This window comes from Mixophyes fleayi, chromosome 3 (assembly GCF_038048845.1).
Source record: "Mixophyes fleayi isolate aMixFle1 chromosome 3, aMixFle1.hap1, whole genome shotgun sequence".
NCBI lineage: Eukaryota > Metazoa > Chordata > Amphibia > Anura > Limnodynastidae > Mixophyes > Mixophyes fleayi.
In genome coordinates, this window is record NC_134404.1 from 117,431,498 (window position 1) to 117,459,419 (window position 27,922).

The 27,922-nt window shown below is 40.9% G+C and overlaps 1 protein-coding gene and 2 long non-coding RNA genes across 3 annotated transcripts in view; 1 reads left to right on the plus strand and 2 right to left on the minus strand.

Moving 5' to 3' along the window:
• The window catches only part of LOC142142755 (uncharacterized), a 258,356-nt gene that overhangs the window by 200,177 nt on the left and 30,257 nt on the right, over positions 1-27,922 (plus strand). The gene's annotated exons all lie outside the window — the stretch shown is intronic.
• On the minus strand, positions 1,931-16,809 carry LOC142142511 (E3 ubiquitin/ISG15 ligase TRIM25-like). The gene is given in 3 exon segments (XM_075200396.1): positions 1,931-4,672; positions 15,192-16,509; positions 16,511-16,809. Coding segments are annotated over 3 exon segments (3,006 nt in total). The 5' UTR covers positions 16,775-16,809; the 3' UTR covers positions 1,931-3,248.
• On the minus strand, positions 11,312-14,100 carry LOC142143936 (uncharacterized). Its single transcript, XR_012689614.1, has 2 exons — positions 13,834-14,100; positions 11,312-12,146 (listed from the first exon to the last, which is right to left on the minus strand). It is a non-coding gene; the product is annotated as an uncharacterized LOC142143936 (long non-coding RNA).

Sequence of the window (27,922 nt, forward strand, 5' to 3'; positions counted from 1 at the left end):
CAATGTCCCAGGGTACTACTGGATAAAGCTTCGAATCCAGATGTTAAACTGAAGGTAGGTTATTCTGTCACCTGCAATATCACTTGTCTGTCACCCTCCTTATCGGATTTATTATTATTATTATTATTATTAAAGTATATCACTGTAAAAAATGCAGCCAGTGATTGTGAGGATTGAATTCATATTTAACAGCCCATTAATTCAGTAATTTTTGGGTGCGATGAGCAAAAATAGCCCCCGACTCCTAATTCCATAGAGATCTTCTTCTTTCTTCTTCTGTTCCAGGTAAATCCAGAGGATAGAAAAAACAACAATGGAGCCAAAATGTGACCGACACGCCGGGGGCAGCGCCCGCAACCAACCAATCCAGAGTGGCTTTGTTCTGATTGGTTAGATGACAACAGTGAATACTATCACTTGTAGTTCCGAAAGTGTGCAGTACAAGTGTCTGCCCCCTAATAAATTACAGTAGTACCGCTTTCAATAAATAATAAAACTTAGTGCTCTCTTTGTATAAAATAATTAATCATAAACTAAATAACTAATATTGTCACATTAATACTTCCATTATTATTGTCCTCATCATTTTAATTTTAATGCTGATAAATACTTGGCTGAAATATTATTTCCTTAATTCGACTAATACATATGGGGAATAATAAAAACCTAATGGAAGAAACGGGCCGTTATCAGAGGAGCATCCAACATGAAATGAGTTAATCACTGGTGAGGTAGCCTACTTAAAAGCTGGCCAATCAGCGATGTAAGAGCCCATTCCTGATAGGTTGCTCGGCTTTTAAGTACGTTGGTTCGCCATTAACTCATTTCTCGTCAGGTGCTCCTCATGAGAGATCCGTGTCGCCCATCAGAGATTGCTTTTCATTTCAGGTAAGTATTTATTAATTAATTAATTTTCAAACCACACATCAAAGTGCCAAAAACCATTACTAAACCGCTGCTTAGTAAATCTATACTTAGTAATAACCTGTTAGTTACTGAAGTGGTATGTAAGTTAGTGATAGGGATAGTTCAACTATTAACAACATGAGTCACACAGAATATTTAAAAGTAAACGTCAGTCCATAAATGTGACTTTAGACCAGAATTGTAATAAAACCATATAACAGTAATGTTACTCACACAGGGCCTGATTCATCAAGGAACGTAAAGTGAACGCAATTTGCATTTTTTAGTATCGGATGGAAATTGCCGCACATACACCTGTATTCTACAAGTGGATCTCAAGAAATGTTTCCATTTGAATACGGGTGTAACTATACGGTACTTGCTGTATGTAGACAGACAGGAAACACTGCAGGATACGCACAATGCAAATGTACAATATAAAGTCCCATCAGAACACACTGAATTTTTGTATAAATACATTAACAATACTATAATCTGTAATAAAAAACAACATTTTTTTTACATGATATACATATATCAGGATGTTCTTACTGTACATAAAATGTATTTTTACAGTTTCTCTTACTTGCAAACACATGTTCTGGCATACATACGTATCCGTCATCACTATCAGTCAGCACTTACACCTGACCTGTAGTTGGTGCAGGTGATACAACAAAAATATCACGTACCTGAGAGATGCTCAGAGTATGAATCAGAGGAATGTGCGCACTCAGCCTTGGCACGCCCTCACTGTACACTGCCTACGCCCCTCCCTCCCCTGTTCCACCCTTTAAACCGTAGGCTGTTGGAAGTGTCATTTGCGCTCACTGGTGTGACGTCTGTTTCTGAGCATGCGCAGAGGAATTTCACACAAAATACTGCACAGAGGGACTTACGTTCCTTCATGTATCAGGATCATAATGTTTTTTAAAGTTTTAAAAATACAGCAGTTCATATGTTTTGTTGTTGCTGGGTTACTGCCGACTGTAAGTAATAGTGTCACATTTATATACTTATATATTTAACACCACAATTTAATATAATAAAAAAGAAAGATTCTTGGATAATTTAAGAGAAATAAAGTTTAATTTTTAATAACCAAACATGTGTTTATTTCATAACAAGGGGGGGCCTAGGAGGCCATACACAGCTTTTGCCCCCTACAAATGCAAAAGTGATACTTATATGTAATATGTCATACTCCGGTGTGTAACAGATAAAAGTATTTAATATTGAGCATAGTAAAGCTAAACAACTTTTCCTGTTCTTCTTCCCTACTCCCCAAAACCCCTTCACAGCCTTCTCTAGTACATTCTCTAGGCTACGTACCTTTATCACGAGGTCCTGTAGGAGCCTCACGTGATGAGCGGCTGCGCACACTACCGGTTATTACCATAGAGATCTCACCGCACATGTTTGCTCGCACCTCTATGACCTACGCAGCAGAATGTCATCGTGAGAGGCTCCTACGAGACCTCGCGGTGAACTGAATCCGCCCCATTAACCCCTCCCACACTGCGCACATCTGAAGGTGACTTTACTTACACAGCTATAGGCACAATGCTCCCTCTTTATAATACCAGCCTAAGGGTGTTGTAATAAAGGGGGTGGAATAAAGAGGGAACACTGTATAATGAGCACTTTTATAATGGTGATAAAATAATAATAATTACTTTCTGTGATTTAGACAAATATAATGTTACTACAGCTAAGCAGTGAGGCATGCTGGGAGTTGTAGTCCAAGTCATCTTGTATGATGTAAGATACACAGTCTTGAACTACAATTCCCAGAGGTTTGTTGTAGAAATAAATAATTGGGAGAAAGTTTTGGGTGATTAAGCTTTTTACAAACAAAGTGATAATCAGGATGTTAGTGACCCCCTCCCCCACTAAGTGTGTTACAGGTTACACTAATATAACACACTATCTACCAATATGTGTGATGGTCATTTTCCTGGTAAGATATTGATATTACTGAACACAATAAAGAAACATATATCACACCCAGATAACTGTTCTCCTCCAGAACATTTACAGAGACCACACCCCATTCACCCCCCTGCAAACATCACAGCCAATAGGAGCCAGCATAGCACTGACTAATAGGGCATACACTGGCTGACAGACAGTTACTGAAGCCAATCACAGCTATCAGTGAATCAGAAATGGGGAACACCTACATACAAGTATATTTATATATTTATAATGAAAGTTTCTAACACACCAACAACTTGGGAGGAGCTCAGCTATAGCTCCACCCACTGCTTCATTCTATTGGATAAATGTTACACCGATCAGATTCTCCTCTCTGTGATGTCACCAGTCTGTGGGCAGATTTCTTACATGATATTACATCTCTCTCTTTTCCTGACTCCCCCAGATATCTTTATACAACCTCTCCATACATATAATGCAGTATGAAGGGGCTCAGTGAAGGTGGCAGTGACGGTGTGTAAGTGTCTGATCGGGTCACACAGAGAATAAAAGGACAGCTGTCCAGCTTCATAATCCAGATATATCCTCACTCTATCACAGGGAATATTGTCAGGTGAAGGGATCACTTTACTGTCATGTATCACTGTATACTGATTATTATACCTCCACATACACCAGGACTTGTTATTATCTCCAATGTATGACTGATCTCCTCCCCTATCTATACTGGGATAACACATCCCTACCATCCAGCTCCATGATTTACTGACATCAACTTCCCAGTAATGTCGCCCTGAGGAAAATCTCTTGGTGCTTATTACCTGAGGACACTGAAATCTCTCTGGTGTTTCTGGACGATTCTGGTTTATATCCGACCAGGATGCAGTTTTCCTGTCACCTGATATATGTATATTATTACCAGCTGTGTTTACATCCAGTAATATGTCTGTAGGTTCCTGCACATAGATCCCTGTATTTATACATGATATTATATCAGATAATGTGTGTAATTTCCCTGAGATCAGACCCACATCCAGATCTCCTACACCATGGACCTGGTCATCATGTCTCTCTCTGTCCTCAGAATCACACAAGTCACCTGTGTCTGGTTCCTGTAAGACAGTCACTGGATCAGACATGTTACACAACTCCTCAATGTGACGCATCTTCCTGGACAGATCGTCCTTCTTTATTTCCAGCTGCTTGATCAGATCACTGACTGAGAGTGAAACGCTCTCTTCCTGCCTGGAGATCTCACTCAGGACTCTCTTCTCTAGGTCTTCCAGCTGTCTCCTGATGTCTCTAAACAGGGCAGTGACTGTCTCTGTTAAACCAGCTGCTTTTTCCTGATCTTCTCTCCTGAGCTCCTGCAGACTCTGGACTCTTTTCTCAGTCTCCTGTCTCTTTGTGGTCAATTTCTTCAGAACATTTCTCAGTTTCTCCTTCTTCTTCTCAGAGGCCTCATCCAGTGACTCCACCTGATGTCCTCTGTGTTCCCTGATCAGACAGGACACACAGATACAGGCAGCATCCTCAGAGCATAAATACTTCACAATCTCGTCATGGACAGAGCATTTTTTGTTCTGAGTAGACAGGAACCTCCCCATTATGTTACACAGAGTTATGTTCCTCTGCACTACAGGACGTTTCTTGAACTCTGCTCTGCATTCAGGACAGGTATAAACTCCAGACCCCTCCTGTGTATCCAGCACATGATCAATACAGACCCGGCAGAAATTGTGTCCACATCTCAGTGTTACAGGATCTGTATAAATGTTCAGACAGATGGAACAGTCCAGCTCCTGTCTCAGATCAGCAGATGCCATCGCTGACAGCAGATGAGAGAAATGAAAGTGTCTGTGGCACACAGAAACCAGTGGGATCACATTCTCCAAACAGGGCAAGGCTGAGCTTGTCACTCAAATTATATCTATAGGGTCAGTTATACTAAGGGACATATCTAATACATAAAGAGACATCATGCAGAACAATGTACATATTTTGGAAAATAAAAAGGTCATTTAATAGGATGAAAATAATTAATTTTACAGTGACAAGTATTCTTTAATGTCTACTATCTACCAGTCTTACAAACCTGTTTTTACATGTATTGCCCCCTTTGGCATTGTCAGGGGTGGATTGGGAACTTAAAGTGGCCCTGTAAAAGTTCTGGAAGTGGCCTCTTGTGGGTGGGACGGGACCAAAACATCTGTAGGCAGGGCCAACACCAAAGGAGGCAGGATTAGTACAAAGTTGACTGTGCCACAAAAGAGCTGTAAAGTACTAGACTGCCCGTTACATATCACCCTTCCCCCAACATTCCCACCCATGGGACAGACTTGTCCCTGGGCGGGACAGAGTCCTAAATCAGGACTGTCCCACTGATAACGGGACAGTTGGGTGGTATGATTATTGGTTCACCCACATAATGGCTGCCTCCAATATGTACGAGCGATGGGTACACTTTGACTAATACAGAGAAAGTAGGACAGCATGAGCAACTAAATTTAGCAGAAGTAAACCAGTAACAATATATACATATTTGTGTTTATTTAATAACATGATGCAGAGGAACTGCCAGTATAGAAAAATACCGTTGTCAGACTGTACTGCTCCCTCATACCTGTTCTTGTCACTTTCCCCACCTGTGGCTTCTGGTGTTTTAAGATCAGTTGCTGCTTGTCTGGATCTTGGAATGTTGGGAGCCCTATTTGGAAAAAAAAATGGGTATATGAAATTTAGAGAACCCCAACCAGTGCCCACTCACCTCTTCAAACACAACACTGACATCACCCCCTTGTCATCACACAAACAAACACACACAACACTGACATCAGCCCCCCCCACCTCTTCGCACACACAACACTGACATCAGCCCCCCTACCTCTTCACATACACAACACTGACATCAGCCCCCCCCACCTCTTCACATACACAACACTGACATCAGCCCCCCACCTCTTCACACACAAAACACTGACATCAGCCCCACCTCTTCACACACTGAACACTGCCATCAGCCCCCCCACCTCTTCACACACACAACAGACATCAGTCCCCCCACCTCTTCACACACAACACTGACATCAGCCCGCCCACCTCTTCATAGACAACACTGACATCAGTCCCCCCCACCTCTTCACACACATCACCCCGTTGTCATCACACACACACACACACACACACACAACACTGACATCAGCCCCCCCACCTCTTCACACACACAACACTGACATCAGCCCCCCTACCTCTTCACACACAATGACATCAGCCCCCCCACCTCTTCACATACACAACACTGACATCAGCCCCCCCCCACCTCTTCACATACACAACACTGACATCAGCCCCCTCACCTCTTCACACACAAAACACTGACATCAGCCCCACCTCTTCACACACTGAACACTGCCATCAGCCCCCCCACCTCTTCACACACACAACAGACATCAGTCCCCCCACCTCTTCACACACAACACTGACATCAGCCCGCCCAGCTCTTCATAGACACTGACATCAGTCCCCCCCACCTCTTCACACACATCACCCCGTTGTCATCACACACACACACACAACACTGACATCAGCCCCCCCCCCCACACCTCTTCATACTCACCTGTCATCCGCTTCCAACCAAGCTTTCTGCTCTGCTCACATGGGACGAAACCTGTTACATGGTGCGCGTCCAATGTGATATCTAGTTCTTACAAGATGGGCCACACATAGGGGGGAGGGAGGGACAGATCCACGGCCACTAGAATGAAGGTGGCTAGTCCCGGGGAAAGGGGACAGCTATCTTCCTTGTGTTAAAAAAAAAGTATGCAATTAAAAATTTTAAAAAACCGTCAAGCGGCACACTATCGGGAAAATTCCCAGTAAGGCCTATGACCACTCCGCCCTTGGGCGTTGTTAACACACCTCCCAGTGCCTGAATGTGTGCGTGAGCACTAGGACCGAGCGGAGACACACCAGCAATGGCTGCTTAGAAAGGCCAATGTCATAATAACTGAGACAACATGAGTGACATGGGACAGATTTCAGGGAGAAATTACCTCACAGTGTGGCTGCATATAAAGAGGGGAAAAAGTCCCCAACTTCAGAGAGCCACAAGAAGGGGGAGAAGTCACCATAACAATTTAGAAATAGAGAGTAAAACGGGGGTTCCCCAATACAAGGGGGGGGGGTGTTACTGGAAAACAATGTGAGCAAATATATAGTGGCAGCATTGAGGATCTACCATATAGAGTCCCCATGCATAGATGGAGGAGAACATGTAGGAGACCCTATGGAGAGGGACAGAGAGGACACCAGAGAGGGTGTTATAGCACAAGGGGTGATTAAAGAGACTAAATGAGGACACTAGTGAGAGGGAGGCTGAGAGTGCACCGGATGGAGAGGGCATCAGAGACTGCGCAGTGAGTGTGAGAATCCAAAGAGGGGCTGATAAGCACAGTGAGCGTGTGTTATAGCCCCAGGGATAAGGCCCCCACAGAGGAGTGTAATTAATTGCGCTGGAGTGAGAAAGATGTATATATTTATTTTAGGGTAATTTGCAACTCAGGTGTCATGCTGGAGTGAAGGGGAGTGTAAATAATGTGTTTATTTTAAAGAGATGGTCTGGTGCCCAAATCATGGAGACATCTGTTTGCACTGCGCCCTAAGATACCACACCTGTGTCCCAACACCTCAAAGACACATTGCTGAAAACCTGCATGTGCAGGAAGCCTCTGATCATTTATACCCAAGCCAGAGAGCTAGTCGGGGCAGAGGGAACTGCATTACCCCTCTATGCACCCCAGGAGCACACACACAGGGGGTTGCATATATAACTAATTTATAATGATTATGGGCAGGGATCACTTTAGGATTTTGGGTTCCATAAACAAAAAAAGAAAATACTGCGGAACCCATAACAGTATGGCTTACAAGTGAACCAGGAATCTTAATGTAAAATGCACACATTGATAGATACACTTTATTAACAAAAGTATATAGACCCCCCCCTTCTAATCCATTTCAGCCACACCCATTGCTAACAGGTGCATACAATCAGGCATACAGACATGTAATATCCATAGTTACACATTAGCAGTAGAATGTGCCGTACTGAAGAGCTCAGTGACTTTCAACGTGCCACCGTCATAGGATGCCACCTTTCCAACAAGTCAATTTGTCAAATCTCTGCCCTGATAGAGCTGCCATAGTCAACTGTAAATGCTGTTATTGTGACATGGAAACGTTTAGGAGCAACAGCAGCTCAGTCATGGTAGGCCATACAAGCTCACAACGAGAGCACCGAGTGTTGAATCACATAGTTCAGAAAAATTACCTGTTATCACTTGCAACTCTCACTACCGAGTTCCTAACAGCCTCTGGAAGCAACGTCAGCATAAGAACTATTCTCTGAGAGCTTCATGAATTAGCTTTCCATAGAGCCTCAGATCACTATGTGCAATGCTAAGCATCAAATGGAGTGGTGTATAGCACACTGTCATTCTACTCTGCAGTGGTGGAAATGCATTTTCTAAAGTAACGCATCCTGCTTCACCATCTGGCAATCTCAATGGATAAATCTGGATTTGGCAGATGCCAGGAGAATGCTTCCTAGCTGAATGCCTACTACCAACTGTAAAGTTTGGTGGAGGAGGAATAAAAGTCTGGGGCTCTTTGTCATGGTTTGGCCTGGGCCCCTTAGTTCCTGTGAAGGCAAATGTTCCTGCTACAGCATATAATGACATTCTAGAGAATTGTATCTTACAACTTTGTGGCAACAGTTTGGGGAAAGCCTGTTCCTGTTTCAGCATGACAATGCCCCCGTGCACAAAGTGAGGTCAATTAAAAAATGGTTTATAGAGTTTGGAAGAACTTTACTGCCCTGCACAGAACCCTAACATCAACCCAGTCTAACACCTTTGGGATGAATTGAAAGGTGATTCTGAGCCAAGCCGTATTGCCCAACATCGGTGGTCGATATCACAAAGGCTATTGTGGCTGAATGGATGTGAATCCCTGCAGCCATGTTCCAAAGTTTAGTGGAAAGCCTTCCCAGAAGATTGGAGGCTGTTATAGCAGTAAAGGGGGGACCAACTCCATATTAATTCCCGTAGTTTTGGAATGGTATGTTCAATAATTGTACAAGGGGTGAATAAAGTGGGAGGAGAGAGAAACACACACCTCAAATATTTGACTCACCAAGCTGGGATCTGGCTTGGCTCAGAGGACTTCCTCACATGTCTACGCTGAAGTAGGGGAAAAGGGATATCCGCGTTACCAGAAGAAGTGAAGATGACCCATATTTCGTACACCAGGGCTCGTGTTGCTGTAGGAAAGGGGGGGTGGAGTTTCACAAGGTGATTGCACCACTCTGAATGGGCCTCACCTAATTGTACTTACCAAACAGGTTGTCTATCGCAGCAATGCTTCTGTCACAGCTGGCTCCCACCCATCACTCCTAGACTTCCTGCACAGGTTCCTCCAATGTTCACATCTGTCTTCTCTGACCCAGAAAAATGGGGGAGCAGGACAGGCATAGGCAGGTTCATTTGTTCCAGTAAAAAGTTTCAAGTTAAATTAAACACTGAACTATGTGTGTAAAACCAGTTCATTAACTTTTGAGCTGGAGATTTCTGTAACTTGTTTTAAAGTTTTACAAAGACTTTTATTAGGACTGCCGAGTAACACAGAGCAACCAAGGACTCAGCGTGCAGCCTATATCCTTTATTTATGTCTAATAATTTATGGGGAAACTGGAGTGACATCTGTATAGTTTTATACTGAAGTTTATTGGATGATGCAATTGGTTTATTTATATGATGTATGATTTGCGGGATGACACGATTTATTTTGATGACATAAAATTGTCTGCTGCTCTAAATCACTGTACATAATGACTGCATAGTGTGTGAGTGTGTCTAGAGCAAATTTGCTTTGGGGGAGTGTGATTAGAATAGTGTTTTCCCAGGGTGTGACTGTGGGCAATAAGTCTAATGGGGGGAGGGTGCAACTCCATTTCAATGGATAAGTGGGGGTGCAGTCTCGTGGGTTACAAGGTAGCACTCCCAGAGAATGACAGATTGTATATGATGTATTAAAGTAATTTCATCGTTTTCCAATAAGCATTGTCTATGCGATTTGTGTGGTTCCAAAGCACAAGCAATTAATTTAGCAAAAGCAAAAGGTTAACATTTCAATAAATAAGTACAGTACAGCCGATACATACCCTGCGTCTGCTGCGCAATGCTGGGTCCAGCATACAGTCATTCAGTCCTGAAGTCTGTGGTCAATATGACTGCATGCTGGTCTCAGAGCCCCTGCTTATATACATTCAGTGATACAGTGAAAACAATACAGATGATGTGGCTTGCTTCCATAGGTTCAGGCTTCAGGAAGGTCCAGTGTAATGCAGGTTATTGGCCAGTTGAAATGATGCCATCTAGGGGTGGGCTTGGCTTCTCCAGAAGATGCATACTTAGTTTTCCCGCCAAGAACCGGTTCAAACTGATCTATTAGCATTACACAGGCAATATCATTCTAATCATTTATTCCCTATCATCGATAACTAGTGCACGCAATGTGCGATCCTTTCGGTGAATGAATCGGACAACTGCGTATAAATAGGGGATAAGAATGATACCAAACATGATATGCTTCCTGTGACCTGAACTTTGAATATCACTAAAGTGCATATAACCTTACAATATTTAACTATAAACTAAATAACAATTGTTCATAAACGACTGTGGATTGGAACTATTATAAAAATGAAGTATATACAAGTGAATGTGTAAGTGCGTGTATTCCTGCGTTATTTATCGTACAATTGCATCATGACACGTGGCATACTGATTGCAATTGCACGGTAAAACAATATTAATCAATATACTTTCTTTCCTTCAATTATTTGACTTTGACAGATGGGATCGTACGGTTTAAATGGGTCCAACCCTGATCCAGTAAAGATCACGTCACATTCAAGTTAACCATGACCATAACAGTCCCTGGGTACTGGTGCAGTACCGAGCCCCCAACCAAATGCCGACTGAGCTGACAGTTAATTGTAAAGGGAGTCTGAGATATGCTGAATGCATGAAAGCTTAATATAAGAGACCAGGGCTGGGTGGTCTGACACGGAGACCGTCACATGACATCAGAATTATAAGCAATGAGATCACTGTTTATACAGAAATTAATATAACAATGCTGATGTTATAAGCTCCTATGTCTACTTCTTCACAAAATATTTAATAGTCATGTAATACTGACTTTCAAACTTTTATTCTAATACAGAATATAATCCCACCTTCTAAACCAAGGCTGTCTTCAGAGAAATGAACACTTGCGTCTAGTTGTAAACTGCACAAAATGTGATTATTACAACTATTGAGATGAAACTGTGCACTGGATCAGTATTACATTATAATCTGTATATAAAAATCTATATATAGCTTAATAAAAAACAGTGACAATGTTTAAAACACAATCATCACTTGTGTATTATAAAATGATTAATAAATAATCCATTGCTTTAGGTATCAATAAAAAGTTGATCTATTTCCATGGTATGTTCACTGAATAAAAAAATCTTCAATACAGAGTCCCAATAGTTGTATAGCTAATTCTGATGAGGTCACATAAGCAGAGATAAGGAGAGTGTGGTCTTCTTCACATATATAAATAATGTATTTGTGGCTAAATGAATTTATTGAAAACATACCATTTTTCGATCACAATACTTCAATTAAATGAGTTAACATGTTTTCCATTAATTAATGTAACACTCCTTTTAAAGTTTTGCACGTCGTTCTGTACAATTTCACACACATTTCCTGCATAGATGTACCTAATTATACCATACCTAAATTGTGGTGTGATTTATCCAGGGAAATTTCTGCTCATTATAATCTGCAGAAAATAGAAGATATTACGTTACAGAACATTTATATAACCTTAGAACATATTAGGTGAGGAAGGAATGAGGATCAGGGCTTAGAATTGTCCGAGCCTCTCTTATTCTCATGATGAGACCTCGTCATCTTCTCTATGTTTCAAGAATAACCTCACATTTACAGCTATAGGATGTTTGTACTGATCACACTTACTAGGCCTGATTCATTAAAGTCCAAGGCAAAAAAAGGAGTAAATTTTCATCTTGGCAAAACCATGGTTAAAAAAAAAAAATAATGGGCAGACTAGATGGGCCAAGCGGTTCTTATCTGCCGTCAAATTCTATGCTTCTATTGGATGGGAAAAATTTTAAATGTGGGGACAAATTTATAGTTGGGGTAGCACATGTCCTAGAACATCTTTAAATTTCAGTGTAAAAATAGAGCTATCAAATATTTGTGTGTTACATGAAAAACAGCCAGTATTTAACTTATGTGCAAAATAATAAACTAATTTGCACCCCTTGCATTGTAACATGGCTTGTCCAGGAAAAAATGTACTCCTTTCTTTTGCTTTGCTCACCTTAATGAATCAGGCTCACTCTGTGTATTTATAAGGTGCAGGTGTGATATTTTAAATTAAAACAGGTGGCCATAGATCATTGTGTACAGAAAAATAACATATTTTGTACATGAATAGGTCCAGCAATTGTTTCAGTATGGTTAAAATCTAAACAGTCCAGTATTAAAAATGACAATCACTAAATGAATAAAATTTGTAGATACATTGTGGATTGGGTGTCAGTTTGATTAGAAATGTACCTACAATACCACCTAGTACCCAACATAGCAAGTACACATTCTTTACCACTATTAAAGTGTATCACATATTCAGCAGAAAACAACCTATTAATTCAGTGATTTTTTGAGTGCATTGAGCCAAAATAACCCCCGACTCCTAATTCCATAGGGATCCTCTTCTTACGTCTTCTTGTCTAGGTAAATCCAAAGGACAGAATAAAAAGCAACCTTACAAACAATACTGGAGTATGTTATACTGAACTATACTATCACTTGTAGTATCAAAACTGTGCACTACAAGTGTTTGCTCCCTAATAAATTAAAAAAAAAAAAAATGTAATGCTACCTTTATACAAAATAAATAATTATTCCCCTTAATATGGCCACATTAATACTTCCATTATTATTATGCCTATAATTTAAATTCTGATAAATACTTGCCTGAAATCTTCTTTACTTAATTTGACTAACATATGGGGAATAAAGAAAAACCTGATGGAAGAAACGGGCCGATATCAGAGGAGCATCCAACATGAAATGAGTTAATTGCTGGGCAGTCCACCTACTTAAAAGCTGGGCAGCCAATCAGAAGCAGTCTTTAATTTGTGATTGGCTCAGCGGTTTAAGAGCACATTCCTGATTGGTTGCTCGACTTTTAAGTAGGTGGGCTCACCAGTGAGTAGCTCATTTCTCCTCAGGTGCTCCTCAAGAGAGATCCGTGTCATCCATTAGGGATTTTTTTCATTTCAGGAAAGCATTTTTAATTAATTAATTAATTAATTTTCAAACCACACATCAAAGTGCCAAAAACCATTACTAAACCTCTGCTTAGTAAATCTATCCTTAGTAATAACCTGTTACTGAAGTGGTATGTAAGTTAGTGATAGTAATAGTTCAACTATTAACATTAGTTACACAGTGTATTATAAAGTTTAAAGTAAACGTCAGTTCATAAATGTAATTTTAGGCCAAGAATTGTAAATAAAACCATCTAACAGTAATGTTACTCACACAGGGCCTGATTCATCAAGGAACGCAAAGTGAACGCAATTTGCGTTTTTTAATATCGGATGGAAATTGCTGCACATACACCCGTATTCTACAAGTGGATCTCATGAAACTTTTCCTTTTGAATACGGGTGTAATTACACTCTGGTTATACGTACTTGCTGTGTGTAGACAGACAGGACACACTGCCGGATACACACAATGCAAAGGTGTAACATTGGAAAGCATGGGGAAAAATATTAAATACACTAACAACTATTAATACTACAATCATTAATAAAAAAAACTTTTTTTTTACATGAAATACATATATCAGGATAATATTAATGCCTTCCGCACATAAAATGCATTTTTACAGTTGCTCTTACTTGCAAGCACATGGCATAAATACGCATCCGTCATTACTATCACTATACCTGAGATGTAGCTGGTGCAAGTGACACAGCTAAAAATCACGTACCGCAGAGATTGCCAGAGCATGTATTGGACATATGTGTGCGCTTGACCTTGGCCCACCGTTAATGTACGCCGCCTCCCTCCCCCCCATTCCACCCTTCAAATCGTAGGATGTCTCATTTGCGTTCGAACATGAATTGCATGCACTTGTGTTCACTGACGTGTCCGTTTCTGCGCATGGGCAGAGCAATTTCAAACAAAATCCGTCACACAGCGGGACTTACGTTCCTTGATGAATCAGCCCACAATGTGTTTGTAAAGGTTTAAGTATATGGCACTTCCTATGTTTTGTTGTTGCTGGGTTACTGCCCGACTAGATGTAATAGTGTCACATTTATATACTTATATCTTTAATAATAAAGTTTAATACAATTAAAAAAAAAAAAAGATTCTTGGATAATTCCTGACATTAAATGTGTTTATTTCATAACAAGGGGGAGCCTAGGAGACCACACACAGCTTCTGCCCCTACAAATGCAAAACTGATACTTATATATGATATGTCATACTCACGTGCTAATACAGGTAAGCAGTGAGACATGCTGGGAGTTGTAGTCCAAGTCATCGTGTATGATGTAAGAAACAGTCAATTCCCAGGGGTTTGTTATAGAAATAATTGATTCAGAGAAAGCATTGGGTGATTAAGCTGTTGACAAACAATGTGATAATCAGGTTGTTAGTGACCCCTCCCCACTAAGTGTGTTACAGTTTAACTAATATAACACACTATCTACCAATGTTTGATAGGTAATTTGCTTTGCAAGATATTGATATTACACTATAAATGTTTGATAACAATAAACACAATAAAAAAACATATATCACACCCGGACAACTGTTCTCCTCCAGAAAATTTAGAGACCACACCCCATTCAATCTCTGCAAGCATCACAAGCAATAGGAGGAAGCATAGCACTGACTAATAGGGTATATACTGGCTGACAGACAGCTATTGCAGCCAATCACAGCTATGGGGTGAAATGCCGCACACATGTAATTTTTATATATTTATGATGTTTCTAACACCAACAAGGGAACAAATCCAGATACACTGGTCATCTGGTTACACAACATGGGAGGGACTCAGCTGCAGCGCCACCCCCTACTTTATTCTATTGGATAAATGTTCCACAAATCAGATTCCCCTCCTTGTGATGTCACCAGTCTCTGGGCAGATTTCACATGATCATTTCTCCCAGCTCCTGATTTTTTCAGATATAATTATATTACCATCCCCTACCCATAATGCAGCATGGAGGGGCTCAGTGAAGGTGGCAGTGACAGTGTGTAAGTGTCTGATCGGGTCACACAGCTCAATAAAGGACAGCTGTCCAGCCTCATAATCCAGGTATACCCTCACTCTATCATGGGGAATGTTATCAAGTAACTTGATCTCTTTCCTGTCATGTAGTACTGCATACTGATTATTAAACACACCCCTGCAGAAAACCACACCCCAGGACTTGTTATTGTTGCCAATGAGTGACTGACCTCCTCTCCTGTCTATACTGGGATAACACATCCCTACCCTCCACCATCCTGATCTACTGACATCCACTTCCCAGTAATGTTGCCCTGAGGAAAATCTCCTGGTGCTTATTACCTGAGGAAAAACCTGAAATCTCTCTGGTGTTTCTGGATGATTCTGGTCTATATGTGACCAGGATGCAGTTTTCATGTCACCTGATACATGTATAATATTACCAGCTGTGTTTACATCCAGTAATATGTCTGTAGGTTCCTGCATACAGATCCCTGTATTTATACCTCTTAGTATATCAGATAATGTGTGTAATTTCTCTGAGATGAGACCCACATCCAGATCTCCTACACCATGGACCTGGTCATCATGTCTCTCTCTGTCCTCAGTATCACACAAGTCATCTGTGTCTGGTTCCTGTAAGACAGTCACTGGATCAGACATGTTACACAGCTCCTCAATGTGACGCATCTTCCTGGACAGCTCGTCCTTCTTTATTTCCAGCTGCTGGATCAGATCAGAGACTGAGAGTGAAACGCTCTCTTCCTGCCTGGAGATCTCACTCAGGACTCTCTTCTCTAGGTCATCCAGCTGTCTCCTGATGTCTCTAAACAAGGCAGTGACTCTCTCTGTTACACCAGCTGCTTTTTCCTGATCTTCTCTCCTGCGCTTCTGAAGACTCTGGACTCTTTTCTCAGTCTCCTCTCTCTTTGTGGTCAGTTTCTGCAGAACATTTCTCAGCTTCTCCTTCTTCTTCTCAGAAGCCCCTTCTAGAGAATTGATCTGATGCCCCCTGTGTTCCCCAATTAAAGAGCAGGAGACACAGATACATGTAGCATCCTCAATGCAGTAATATCTAAATAGCTCTTTATGGACAAAGCATTTTCTGTTCCCCAGGGAAGTGGTGGGATCAGATAAGACGTGTTCTGCTGACTTGCTGTGTACTCTGACATGATTATCACACAGAGAAGCTTCACAATGCAGACTGCAGGATTTAGAAGCAGGTACAAGAGAGTGGATACAGTAAGTGCAGAAGATCCCAATTCTCCTCCTGATCTGGCCGAGTAGACAGGAAACTCACCACTATGTTACACAGAGTTATGTTCCTCTGCACTACAGGACGTTTCTTAAACTCTGCTCTGCATTCAGGACAGGTATAAACTCCAGATCCCTCCTGTGTACCCAGCACACAATCAATACAGACCCGGCAGAAGTTGTGTCCACATCTCAATGTTACAGGATCTGTATAAATGTTCAGGCAGATGGAACAGTTCAGCTCGTCTCTCAGATCAGCAGACGCCATCGCTGACAGCAGAAGAGAGCAATGAAAGTGAAAGTCTCTGACACACAGAAACCAGTGGGATCACATTCTTCACACAGGGAGAGGCTGAGCTGTCACTCACATTATATCTGTAGGCTCGTTTATATTAAGGGACACAGCTAATACATAAAGTCACAGCATGCATTATTATCTACTTATTTTGGAAAATGTAAAGGTCATTTAATAAGATGAAAATAATTAATTTTACAGTGGTTGCACTACAATTACTTATCAAAAACACAATTAGTCTGTTATTAAAAATAATTATTGAAATCATAAAAAATATTTGTTCAATTCATGATGATTTTTTTTATTATATAAAACATTTATTGTCTGGGGACGCCCTAAACAAAAAATAAATATTGTGGGAACCACATAACACTGTCACAACAGAACAAGGGATCTTACTGTAAAATGCACACATTGATATATATACTACATGGCCAAATGTATGTGGACCCAGCCACATCCATTGCTAACAGGAGCACAATCCCTAGGTCTTCAAGACACTGTCTTATCCTGGTTCTCACCCTACCTATCTAATCGCTCTTTCAGTGTTAATTTTTCTGGAACAATCTCCAATCCGCTGCCTTTATCAGTTGGAGACCACAAGGCTCAGTCCTAGGTCCTCTGCTATTCTCTATCTACACCACTTCTCTAGAAAAACTAATAATCTCCTTTGGTTTTCAGTATCATCTCTATGTGGATGATACACAAATTTATTTATCCTCTCCTGGGGCCTGATTCATTAAAGATCTTAAATGAAGAGGATCCTTATTTCAGTCTCCTGGACAAAACATGAGACACTCATTTGCACTAGGGGTGCAAATGAGTGTTCTGTTTTGCACATAAGTTAAATACTGTCTGTTTTTTCATGTAGCACACAAATACTTGATAGCTATTTGTACACTGAAATTTGAACTTGATATGTGTGTGCTACATGAAAAAAACAGTCAGTATTTAACTTATGTGCAAAACAGAACACTCATTTGCACCCCTTGCATTGTAACATGGTTTTGTCCAGGAGACTGAAATAAGGATCCTCTTCATTTAAGACCCTTAATGAATCAGGCCCCTGATCTCTCACCATCTGTGTTGTGTGGAAGTCAAATAATTGGATGAAGTAAACCAAATTGCTTAATATTGTTTTACTGTGCGGTTGCAATTAGCACGTCACGTGTTATGATGCAATCGCACGGATTGAATAACACACATTTACATTCGCACTTACACTCGCAAATAGCACACATTTATTAAGGTTCCAATCCACATTTATTTATTAGTAAACTGTATTAGATATTGTTTATACATAGATAATATTAATGTTTAAGGTATTTATGGTTCAGGTCCTCTAAAAGTTAAAGAGTTTGGTCTCATATTAAAGCTTATTTCACCATCATTAACCCGGTTTCGACAGAGTAGTGATCGCATCTAGCGGTCGCAAGTTATGAGAAATATGAGATTAATACTCAAAAGAACTTTATTTATGGGTCAGTTTAAACTGGTTATTCGGCGGGAAGAGACGTAGGCAACAGTTGGAGTAAGTTGCCTCCCACCCTTGGAAAAGATCAAACGAACTGACCTATGACCAGCAGACAACTGGAACATCTTTAACCTTGGACCAATGAAGACCTCTCTTAGTGTTATCTGTGTATATTCGTAAAATCATCACTGTTTATGCAAATTCAAACTGCATATTAGCACCCTGGCCCATTGTTCTCACTCTCTCGGATTCTGACTACACAGACAACATGCCGTTATCTTATCGTGACATCTTTAATAGGTAATAATGGCTTGCTGTAAATCCTGCCATAGTTTGCAATTAAATATTTTTGTGTTTTGGAACTACAATAATCGCATTGGACAGTGTTTTATTGGTAAGTGATAAAATGACTTTAATAGTTGTCTCGCGTTACTGACTGTCTTTCTGCCATTTCATCTTGGATGTCCTCTCGCCAACTCAAACTCAATCTTTCAGAAGCTGAATTAATAATATTCCCACCCAACAATAGAAGCTTACTGCCAGACATTTCTATTTCTGTTGACAGCATGACCATAAATCCCAACCCGCAAGCCTAGGTGTAATCCTTCACTCACAACTATCCTTTGTTCCCCACATCAACTCTATATTTACATCATGTTACATACATCTAAAAAAACATTTCCAGAATACGTACATATCTCACACAAGACCCTGCAAAAACTTTAATTCATGCACACTTCATCTCACGCATCGCCTATTGTAATTCCCTCCTTACTGGTCTTCCCAAAATAAGCCCCTACAATCTGCTTTGCATGCAGTGGCTAGATTGATTTTCCTTGCAAATCATTTTACATCTGCTTAGTCACTCTACATTGTTTGCCTGTTTTTCAACAAATCCAATATAAAATTCTTTTACTAACATACAAGGTCATCAACAAAACTGCACCAACATACATCTGCTCACTTGTCTCAAAACATCTTCCAACCCGACACCTTCGTTCTGCACAAGATCTGCATGCCTCTTCAACTCTCATCACTTCCTCCCATTCTCGGCTACAGGACTTTTTACGGGCTGCACCCACTTTATGGAATTCCCTCCCTCGCACAGTAAGACTTTCCTCTAGCCTTCAAACATTCTTTGAAAACCCACCTCTTCAGACAAGCTTATAATATTCCTCTACCACCCTCTTAATCTCACTAGGTTACCCTATTATCACCCTCTACACAGCTAACACAAGACAACAACCCTCTGACCAACATAGTTGTGTGACTGAGCATACAGCCCACTAAAACATTGCAACCTTTGCATTCTAGCTGGACAATTATTCAATATGATGTAGCACTTATGCTTGTGTATCAAACCATTGTTCCATAGATTGTAAGCTTGCGAGCAGGGCCCTCTTACCTCTAGGTATGTATGTATTACCCAGTATTGTTTTATTACTGTTTGTTCCCAATTATAAAGTGCTACGGAATCTGCTGGCACTATATAAATGTTGATGATGCCGATGATGAAAATCAAGCATACATTAATGCAATCTCCATAGTCAAACATTAGCAGCAAAATGAGTCATACTGACGCGATCAGTAACATTCAATGTGATACTCTCATAGGATGCCACCTTTCCAACAAGTTTATCATATTTCTGCCCTGCTGGAGGTATCCAGGTCAACTGTAAGTGGAAACATTTAGAGGCAACAAAAAGTCAGTTGCAAAGCAGTAGGCGACACAAGGTCATAGAACAAGACCGCTGAGCGCTGAAGCGTGTAAAAATCGTCTGTCCTTGAATTCCAACTGCCCTTGAAATCGACGTCAGCACATGAACTGTTCCTTAGGAGCTTCATGAATTGGCTTTCCACGACCGAGCAGCCACACACAAGCCTTGGATCACCATGCTCAAAGCCAAATGGTGAATGGAGTAGTGTTAAGAACACGGCCATTGGACTCTGCAGTAGTGGAAACCTGTTCTCTGGAGTAATGAATTATGTTTCACCATCTGGCAATCCTGCGTTCAGCGGATGTCAGGAAAACGATTCCTACTTGAATGCGTATTGCCGACTGTAAAGTTTGGTGGAGGAAGAATAGTGGTCTGGGGCTGATTTTCAAGGTTTGGCCTGGACCCCTTCACCATACCCAGAACACACCTTCCTAGCTAATCTGTTCATATTCTACCTTGGGTAGTACTCTCCTTAACTGCTAGAGCACATGACCTGACAACTTATCCTGCACACGCAATACACTAACACAAAATGAAATGGACAGCAACAATAAGCAATAACAACTTAACAAACAGAACTGGAGAAAAATAATACAACTCAACCTATTGAGACAGGGAGGAGAACAGCCTACGTAAGTGATGGCTTATGGTCTATGGGACCTGGATTAAGGCCAGGGGATGGCGAGACCTAGAGTTGACTGGAGCCTAAGACTAATGAGGTCTGATTGCTGCGGTCTGAAGCTGATCATGTTTGGCTGAGGCCCAGTGCCTGAGGCTGTCTGAGATCACTTACACCCAGTGGTACCAGCCAGGACTGTAACCAGAAATTTGTGGGCCCACTAGCAATATTAAGGGACCCCATGTTATGCTGAAATGTTAAAACACTCATATATGCATATGGGACATTGGCAGGAAAGACGAGGCGCTCTAAGCTTTGGGCCGCATAACAGCTGAACCCCCCTACTGATATGGAAGTTACGCCTTTGGTGGCAGCCATTTTGAGGACTGAACCAATATTCGGCCTTCAATTCACCAGGACATCACTAAAGTATGAGGCACTTGATGGATCACTGCGGAATCAGCTTAGTGTAATCAGTAGAGGCTGGCTATGGTATTCTATTAGGGTAAAGAATACCTATGACCCAGGTGTCCCTGTGCTGGCTTTAAAATTCTGTTCATTTTCTACACCACCCACCCATTGCTTTCGAAATATGTAGCTGCTGTAGGGGTAGAAAATGAGGAGCCTGCTGCCAAAGGCGGAAGGTGCTGTACTTCTGCTGTTTCGTAAGTCCTCATATTTTGAGCTAGGTTTAGGGAGGGGGGTCACTCATCATGTGCTGATTGTCTGGTCTTCTGCTTAAACTCCATCAGCTGTTTCTGCTGGTTTGCTTTTTCTTCGCTGACTTTTCTTCCTTTCAGTGCTGTAATTGAACTTTTCATGTGGACACATGATCTGGCATCATTTCTAAGGGGTGCCTCAGAGGTGGCTAAACTGCTCATCCACTGATGCTTCTAGCAAATATCGAGATCATATACTTTTCCTTACAGATGGCTGCTTGGCAGTCTATCAGATGCTGGTCAACCTCTCCGATTCCACTGCCTCACCATCCCCCTTATTACCCTCTTAAACAGGATGGACCTCCTGTGCCACTCTGTCATGTTGTTGGAGACTGGCTGGGCTTGCCCCCATTCACTTTCTTTATCTCAAACATGCCCCCTATTACATATTATAGTGGCGCCATACTGCCACCAGCAGGCTCCTTCATCAGCAACTGGAACCATTTCCTTCTGGGTAAATGCTTGCTGCTAGAGCACCCACTTGCTGGGTACTTGGGCTGGTACCCCTTGAGATCAGGGTTAATGTGGATGGTTCCCCTGGTCTCTCACAATGGACCAGAGCTGCAGGGCAGCAACAAGACCTTTATTTCTAGAAGTTGAGTCCCAAACCTCAGAACAGCTGTATAACAGAACAGAGTGGCTCAATCTGTAGAGCTAGCGAAATATATTAAAAACATGTGCTGTGTGAGAGTAAAAATGCAGATCTAGCTGCAAATCGCTGTGTTTTCACGCTATTAGAGTATAGTAAATACAGAAGTTCTATATTATATATTATAGTATTAAATTATTCTGCTGATTGGGTACAGTTGTTGTATAATTTATTGGTCAATAATATCAGATATAATAGTATTTAATAACATATATGTTCTTATTATGATGAGACAAGGTGATAAATTATAATATCTATAAATTTGTTAAGATGAGCAACCTTGTTCACTTATATATATATAGAGACAATAATTGGCTATCTGAAGCTGATATCAATTAGTGTATAAAATGACTCGGTTTGTGATTCAAGCTCATTAAACTTTCGTAGTATATTAAGACACAGATATAATTTTCTTGTGGTTGTTCAAATATAGACCCTATGTCCTGATATTGTGTGCTGGTTTATTAAATTGATGGCTTAATACGTTTGGCACTTTGGAGTTGCTACAATACAGATGGCGTGATTGGCACATAAATATGAATGCCGTTAGCTAAGCTAAATATTGTCCTGGGGTTAAGGAGATCTATCTCTTATCATTCTATCCCCATTGACTAGCGTGATTGACCACCAAAGTATGATATATATTTGCCAAGTCTGAGCTTTATCTAACTTAATATGAGTACGCTGATATCTAGCTAAACTGTTAGTAAGTTGAAAGTGTAACATCAGCAGAGCGTGAGAGACACCAGCACACACTATACTCTAATAGCGTGAAAACACAGCGATTTGCAGCTAGATCTGCATTTTTACTCTCACACAGCACATGTTTTTAATATATTTCGCTAGTTGTTAGATATATTATTTTTTAATGCATACTAATAAAATGTTATTTTAATTCTAATACCCCGGAGTGCCTCTTGACATACTTTCTTTTCTTCTGGTTCTACACATTAATTACTAGTATAAGGGAGCACCCTCCAGCTATGATAGGAAAGTTACACTGGAATACATCATAAGTAAGATTGGGGGTTTAATATTGTTTATTTATTAACCCACTTAGTGCAGTCATTCTACTCCTAGTACTCAATCTGTAGAGCACAAGAATTGCAGCGGGTAAATAGCCACTCCTCTTACCGAGCTTCGGCACCATTGAAGCACCTTCATCCCCATCACAGGATTTTTTTTTATTTATTTTTTTTTAAACTGTTTGAAGGTATTATCAATCAGTCAGACATGCTACACACTATACAAAATATTAAAAGACAACATAAACCACTTTTCATAGGACAAAAAAAATATTCTCTGTAAACATATAATATACAGTACGTGTAAAAATCCTGATTGGTTCTGGACCAGCTAGAGTGAGCACGCCTTATGTGAGCTTTCAGGGGAAACTTTGGTTTCAGTTAGATTGAGAGATGGGTTCCTTTTCCTAAATGATAGTCGTGATAATTGCTCCAAAGCCATAGGCATTTCCTCCATGAATATCACCTCTTGTGAGGTGAGAGAACTCATAACCCCAATAATTGGTCTCCCAGGTGGAATAAAAGAGCATTGATATATTTTGGGGAAATATGGGTTGCTCAAGTAATTTATTGAAATTCACTTTCAACAATAATGTATTTCTTAAAAAACAGGAAATTTACAGATTTTTTTTTTAAGACTGAAAATAATTAATCTGTGGGATCTTTGTTTAGCATTCTAGAAGATTTTCTATTACCATGTACTATTTTGGCCTCCTTTATATAATCTGCTCTTAATACAAATTGTAATTTTTAGCACTATTTATGCTGTAGGAATTAGAATCTCTTTTAATAGTCTCCATAAATTATAATAATTATATATAGTAGACCATTTTTTCTCATATAGGAAAATATATGTTTGGGAGCTAATGGGTAACAAGGAAACAACTCTGGGCACCCCTGGGAATGCTAAAAATTGAGAATGAAATATGCTCTTGTATTCTAATTAAATAGCAGTTACAGGTCATTTACTTAGTAATGAATATACTGTAAGTTTGGAATTACATTAGGTTTAGATATTCATTGCTAGACTAACATCTAGTAGGGATAGTTATACTAATAAGGGCAATCGGTCAATGAGGTATAAATTATAACATTGCATTCATTATTGTAGTATGAGAATGATCTTGGGACATTCAAAAGTATATATTGATCACTACTGATGCTTAATGGATGGTTTTAAACCCTTCTTTGTAGATGTAAAACAAACCCATACATCTAGCTAAATAGTGTTCTGACATTTGCATGGTATAGGATGAATGTAAAACACTATAAGCCCAGGAACACTATAAACAAACATAAGCTAATTGGCTGAAAGAGTAATCTGTATATTAACCACCTAAACCAATCACGGTGATGAGATACCTTACAGTCTGATAGGTGGGGATATGTAGCGAACAGCATGTGAATTTTTTTTCAGAACGGCAGTGAATAAAGTATGGACAGGTTTTCTGTGATACAAGAGGCTGAGATAAAGTTAATGCTGTGAAACGTGCGTTGCTCTTTATAATCACGTGTGCATTGCAATCTGGAAGAATCAATGCGTTATTAAGCAATCTGGAGGCAGGATGTGTGTGAAATATAAATTACAGTACAATCATTAACTAACAGGTGGTAAGACAGAATAAGAAATAGATGGTGCAGGAGGGGCTGTATCAATAATTTACCCCATAATGTGACCAGTATTATTGCATTGATATGTAGTGAGAGCTATCAGAAGACACTGTTAGCTGAGTGACACCAGAGACAAACTCACAAGTATGGTCTAACAGAATATTGGGCTCCTTTCAATTTTGTACAATAAAGATCTCTAGTGGAGAATAAGGAGTTTACAGAGAAGAAACATTGTTGCAAGTATGGAGACATTCTGAAATACATTTAGTTCTCTCTCCTTGGAAATAAGATCTCTGAAAGTGTTTTCAATATTAAAGTGAGTGTCACTCACCGGACTGTGAGTGCTTCTTCCCGGACATTTAGGAACCGTGGCCGTCCGCCATCCTGAGGGTCTGCGCATGCGCAGCCCTTTCTAACCCTTCAGTGTATGTTCCTTTAACTTAATTGGCAGATCAGGCAACACTCCCTATATTAAGCACCTGTGGTCAATACCACGTTGCCTGATCTTGGAGTCTCATTCCCCATGAGCCTCTGAAGGTGTTCCTGTGTTTCCTCCTGTATTCAGCGCTGCTGATTCCTGTGGTTTCCAAACCACTTCTACCTACTGTGGTTTCCAAGCCACTTCTACTACTGTGGTTCCCATACCACTGCTACCTTCCTGTGTATCATCGTGACTGCTAGCTGATTCCTATCCGCTGCCTCCGTGCACTACAGTCTTCAAGCCACTTCAACTCTATCATATATCATCGTGACTGTTAGCTGATTCCTATCCGCTGCCTCCGTGCACTACAGTCTTCAATCTACATCTACTCACCTGTGCAGCATCGTGACTGTTAGCTGATTCCTATCCGCTGCCTCCGTGCACTACAGTCTTCAACCTGCAACTCGTCTGTGTTCCATCATGACTGTTAGCTGATTCCTATCCGCTGCCTCCGTGCACTACAGTCTGCAACCTGCAACTCGTCTGTGTTTCATCGTGACTGTTGGCTGATTCCTATCCGCTGCCTCTGTGCGCTTCAGTCTTCAGCTCATCTCAACTCTCCCGTGTTTCCTCGAGACTGCCACTACTATTGCTATCCGCTACTCTCCGTGATCATCAGTACCAGCTCAACTCTGCTCTCCCGTGTGCCATCGTTACTGCACCTGCTGGTTGCTATTGGCTACCTCCGTGTGTCCGCAGAGTCCTGCTGCCGCTTCTCCTCATCTCTACTCGTCCTTCAACTGCTGATCCACTCTCCATGCTTTCCTGTGTTCCCGCTGGCCTCTACCCGCCTGTCAGCATTGGATTCGTGTCTCACTACTTACCTCCCCGCTAGACCATCGCTATTCTTCAGGGTCCTCCAGGAGTCCAGTTCCACACTCTACTGATTCCTGTGTATACGTTTCCCTGCTGGTCTACCTACCTGTGCGCTGCACCTACTTGACTACCGCTTCACCCATCCAGGGACTTCGCTTCCTGCTGGCCTCCTGCCGTTCAGGTATCTCTGCACTCCTGTCTGACAGCCTGATTCTGAACCACGGTATGCATACTTCTCATTGACTGTGCTGGTGTATTGCATATCTTGCTGGACTGTGTTGGTTCTTCTCTGGAGTTTGCTATCCGCTGAGTCTACTGCCATCATTGACTGTGTTATCTTGTGCCGGATTACCTCAAGAGACTTTCTATTATTACAGTGCTGTTCAGTCATTTATATACTGTGCATATTATTGTGGATCAAGTTTAAGGTGCCCGTGTATCTCCTGTGTTGCAGCCTCTCCCCGTGCTCCTCCTCACATATATATTCAGTGGTACAACTTGCTAGAGGCAGACCACTGATCCCTGTTCCCAGTGTCACTTGTTCCAGTATCCTTTCACATAGCAGTGGTACAACTTGCTAACGCAGACCACTGACTCCCCGGATACCTCCACTTGGATTCCATTCCTTCACTCAAGACAGCGGTACAACTTGCTATCCACAGACCGCTGACTCTCATCACCTCCTCGTTTCTGTTGGACATTCCTCCTCACTATAGCAGTGGTACAACTTGCTACCGCAGACCACTGACTACCTTCACGTGTCCTTTGTCCATACAGTTCCTCGTGTATTATTACCTCCATATAACCAGTGCTGCTAGTCATAGACTTTCCTGAGCATCTCATCATCTGCTATTTCCTGTTCCGTGATCACCCTGCTACCAGAGTACCATAATACCATCTATATTGCTCTGGTAAGCCTATCACCTGGTGATCCCTGGGTAAAGACTCCTAGTGCCCGTGACAGTGAGCAAAGAAACATAAATACAATTAGATTAGGATGGTAAAACAACTTATACCTGACATTTACGTTTCTATGGCTTATACCTTGGAAAATTATATTGACCGTACACATCCTGCAAATATAAATATAAAATACAAGTTAACCCGTGCATGATACTCATGCATTCTAGTCAAATCAAGCTACTTAAGGTCTTAAAAAGGTTCTTGTCATGCATTTGGGCCTAGCCCAGGCCTCCTCAGGGGAAGAGCGTTACTTCCCGACGCAAGCGGCCTTTTTAATGTGTGTTCATGAGGTAAAATTATCTCACGAAATTGAGTTTGATCCCTCAACTCGTAAATTTAGCCTTTACTACCCCTCCCATGGGGGGAAGGGGGGATGATGGAAGTTAACTGACTAGACTGTTCTAATTTTTTTGTCAAATAATGTCAGTATACCAAATTTCAGGTCAATTGGATGAGCCCTTTCTGAGAAAAGTTTTTTACACACACACACACTAACGCACGCCTCTACACATGTATGTTCATGAGGTAAAATTACCAAACGAAAATGAGTTTGAGCCCTACCAAATTTCAGCCCTTTTTGAATTTTTTTTCCCACACACACACTAAGAATTTAGTAGGTCAGTGTATAACTCCGCCCAGCAGGTGGCGCTGCAACTTGGTTTTTTTTCCACACACACACAGACAGACGCCACTAAGCATTTATATATTAGATGAGATACACACCTGATTGGAATAAAGGTTCAATCACTCTTCTAACTTTTTTGCCCATTACTATATATTTTAATATCTTGCTGCTTTTATTGTTCATAAATATGTTTTAAATGAGACAAATAAATTGTTTTGTTTTAATTAAGGGTTCAATTGTGCACCACTAGATAACTGCTATTTCCGGTTTTTCTTTCTCATGTAAATTAGGCTGTCAACGGTAGCACCTACTTCCTATAGAAAATGTAAACACTCTGTATGTCAGTGAATATTAAGGAGTGAACAGTAAGAGATATTCCCAGCACGGTTGGTATTTTCTATAGATTACTAACAGGACTAGT